Below are 3,672 nucleotides of genomic sequence, written 5' to 3' on the forward strand. Positions count from 1 at the left end.
ATTATGGAGTTGGGTTGGGAAGTTCTCCCCCACCCACCATATTCTCCAGATATTGCACCATCAGATTATCATCTTTTTCGTTCGCTGCAACACCATCTTAATGGGAAAACGTATGCAAATGTGGAAGTTGTTCGGGTTTTTTCATCTAAAAAAAAGCGACATTAATATCTTGACGACGTAATACAACAGAATTACACATGAAAATGTAGTAAGAAACAGCTTTGTTAAAGTATCTCACCTTTATTCAATAGGAGTGTAATGAAAATTACACATGAAATAGCTTTATAAAGCTCCTCAACTTTATGCTATAGAAGTGTAATGAAAAAATAAACATTGAAATACGGTAAGAAATAGCTTTCTGACAGTGCGTCAAGTTTAGGCAATAGGAGTGTAATGAAAATTACACATGTAAATATCGTAAGAAATAGCTTTGTTACCGTCACTCAACTTTATACAATAGATACGTCACTGAAAATGTAAATAAAATTACTTTAAATGTATTATCTGTCCATTATAAGCCGTTGGTTATAAAATTTTCCTGGCAATGTGACCATCACCAGAACGGTATGTTTTCGTCTCCACCTTTCTATCATGTATAATGTATATTTCTCATCTTATTTAGGTTAAGAAGCTTTCGTAATGCATAGGTTTACTTGAAAATTATTCTTCTTTCATACAGAAATAACCTAAGTTTGAGATTTGTAATTCATTATCTGAATTTAGCAGACAAAACATTTAGATTTCATAACTAATAATTGATACGAGTAACAGAAATAATGTTATTTTATTGAACAGTATTGTATATTAACAAGAAATATCTTATTCATTTTTAAAATATTATGTTCTTAAGATATATTTGTAATGTAGTTGCTGTAAAGCACTGCCTTAGAAATGCCTACTGACACCGCCATACTGCTTTGTCATGCTGCGAAACACGTATTACAGGCGCTAATGACCCAGTGTTGTTTTAATCTCTTTCTTCCAGTGCCTGAGCCATACGTGGTATTCTGCAGTGGACTTTCAATTGTATATTATCTCTCCGTTAATTATTTATCCACTTTACAGGTATGTTCATCAAATTTTAATGTTTATAATTATTATCAAAATATAAAATTATATTAATTACACGATAATCAAAATCTATCATTATAGAGTATTTTTTTAGTAAATTAAATGTACAGAAGTTGAAATATGCTTTAAAAACCCGGGAAACTATAACTTTACCCGTATGCAGGAAATCCTTTGAGGTCAGTCAGTTATATTTAATTGTTGTGGGTTATTAGAAAAGAAGCTCACACGACAAAAGTACAGACATGACATGATCTTATCTATTATAAGAAAATAAGTTTTTAAATTCTGTCCATGAATGTTTTTCTTATGGCAGTTGAATTTTCTATCTATTTATTTAACATGATTGCCTTGTTTAAGCATCTTGTATGAACCATTTCATCATTAACTTTTTCGCCGACAGGGGCCTACGATGGGGACTTCCAGTGCTACTAGGATTCTTTATCGCCACTACGGTATCAACAGGTGTTATTACAGGTACTCAACACTTACCACCTATTCCAGTATTAAACGATGCCATGTAAGTTCTTAGTTTGTCGTGACTCTACTAGCAATATTAGCTTCACTAGAAATTATCTAAAGGTAGCACAGGAGATTTAAATCATATTTTGTTTTCAATGAGCTTCCCCCCCCCCCCAAATGACTTGAGTATAGTTATCAAGGATAAAGACTAATTTTTAGTGCTTGATTTGTTGGTCAATATCTTGAAAAAATTATAATCTTCCCAAATACATGGGCCAAGTATGACTTAGTAGTTAGTGTGCATGGAGAGTGAATTTGAGGATTCATGGTTCGTGCACTTCTGACCATGCGTGCGCAATAAGAATGATGATCAAATCTATTCGTCAGATTAGCGTAGCCTAAATGTTAGCGGTGGATGCGGGTGAATAGCTGCCTCCCCTCTAGTCTATCAGCTCAAAGATAGAGACGGCTATATGCAAGTAGGTCTTTAGTTTGTGTGGTTCTGAACGAAAATTCTGAAACAAAAAAAAAAACAATTAAAAAATGTATGAGATAAACTTCTCGTCATACAAAGTCTTCGAAAATTTAGCGCAAACATGTGTAGTTACGACACAGTTATTTAGACACATAATTATATAGGTGTTTGAAGAAACCTTTTCTTCAACTGTTGTAGATAAACGTAACCGAGTACAGTCTAGAAATCTTTAGAGAGCAATGCTAAGTAATAACGCTGATAGAAACTACGCATGCTTTAGCTAAGTTACGTAATCAAACATGAAAATCTTTCTTTTTAACTGTAAAGTGCTCCATCGAATAAATTTGAAATAAGTAGATAAGTGTTTTTGAATATATTTTCATTTTGTGAAATAAAGGTTTTTAGCTGTCCCAATGTAGGCAGTGAATCGTAGGTTTCCTTAACTTCCTAGCTATTACGTCCAATTATTAATGTTACAGATACTTATTTTGGAAGTCAAACGTATAAAAGTAAGTAAAGCAAGAAATCTGATATCCATATGTTTTTGTGTATTGCACATAGTAGCATTGTTGTCGAATGTAGATACGGTCTTCCCAAGTTGATAGTTTGAATCATTGAATATAAAAAAAACGTTGTCTGTTTATATATGTTCTTGGCAAATTATTTACGGTTGACAACTGCATCACATGCTTCACTTAGTGATACTGCGATGGATAAAATAGTTTTCATGAATGGTTGAGAACTCTAATGGTAATACTTACTTACAGGAAAGTTCTGTTATTATAACATTTCCAGTGTTGTATAATACAAACCTTTAGCACTGACTTAAGAAGATAATTAGTATCAGCAAATTGATAAAAAGGTAGTTTTATTAAGTTTAAAGTTATACTGAAAAACTTCTTATAGCAGAAGTTCTGACTGTAAAGACCTTCAAGTATATGTATATTCCTAGTGCTGTATGCAGCTTCAGGTTTTCATATACGGTTTACTCATGCGTTTTGCACCAGTATTTCACCAAATCCTTTTGCACTTTTTTGTACTAGTGTTCCATCAAATCCTTTTACACTTCATTCGTTTCGCACCAGTGTTCTACCAAATCCTTTTATACTTCTTTTTGTACTAGTGTTCCATCAAATCATTTTACACTTCATTTGTTTTGTATCAGTGTTCCACAAAATCCTTTTATACTTCTCTTGTTTCGTACAAAATTCTTTTAGCTTTCTCTTTTTTTTTTTGCAGTGTTCTACCATATTCTTTCCCACTTGGCACCAGTAGCATCCAAATCCAAATCCTATGTAGCACAACTATTCACCAAATCCTATTTTTCTTGGTACAGCTATCCATCAAACCCTATTTTTCTTTGGCACAACTATTCATCAAATTCTGTCCTATTTGGCACGAAATCATATGTTTATTGGCACAACTCTCCATTAAATCCTATATTTATTGGCACAACTCTCCATTAAATCCTATATTTATTGGCACAACTCTCCGTTAAATCCTATATTTATTGGCACAACTCTCCGTTAAATCCTATATTTATTGGCACAACTCTCCGTTAAATCCTATATTATTGTCTACAACTACTCCTATAATACTATATTATTGTCACAACTACTCTATTAATCTATATTATGTCACAATCTACTATAATCTATATTATAGCA

At 32.6% G+C, this 3,672-nt stretch overlaps 1 protein-coding gene across 1 annotated transcript in view; it reads left to right on the forward strand.

Annotated features, from left to right (window-relative positions):
- Positions 1 to 3,672, forward strand: part of LOC106457783 (nose resistant to fluoxetine protein 6-like) — a 38,566-nt gene that overhangs the window by 20,905 nt on the left and 13,989 nt on the right. Inside the window, exons 9-10 of the mRNA XM_022383822.1 lie at positions 986 to 1,065; positions 1,472 to 1,588. Of these exons, the coding sequence (XP_022239530.1) occupies positions 986 to 1,065; positions 1,472 to 1,588 (197 nt within the window). The remainder of the gene's footprint in view (positions 1 to 985; positions 1,066 to 1,471; positions 1,589 to 3,672) is intronic.

The sequence above is a fragment of the Limulus polyphemus genome, unplaced genomic scaffold (assembly GCF_000517525.1).
Source record: "Limulus polyphemus unplaced genomic scaffold, Limulus_polyphemus-2.1.2 Scaffold373, whole genome shotgun sequence".
Lineage (NCBI taxonomy): Eukaryota > Metazoa > Arthropoda > Merostomata > Xiphosura > Limulidae > Limulus > Limulus polyphemus.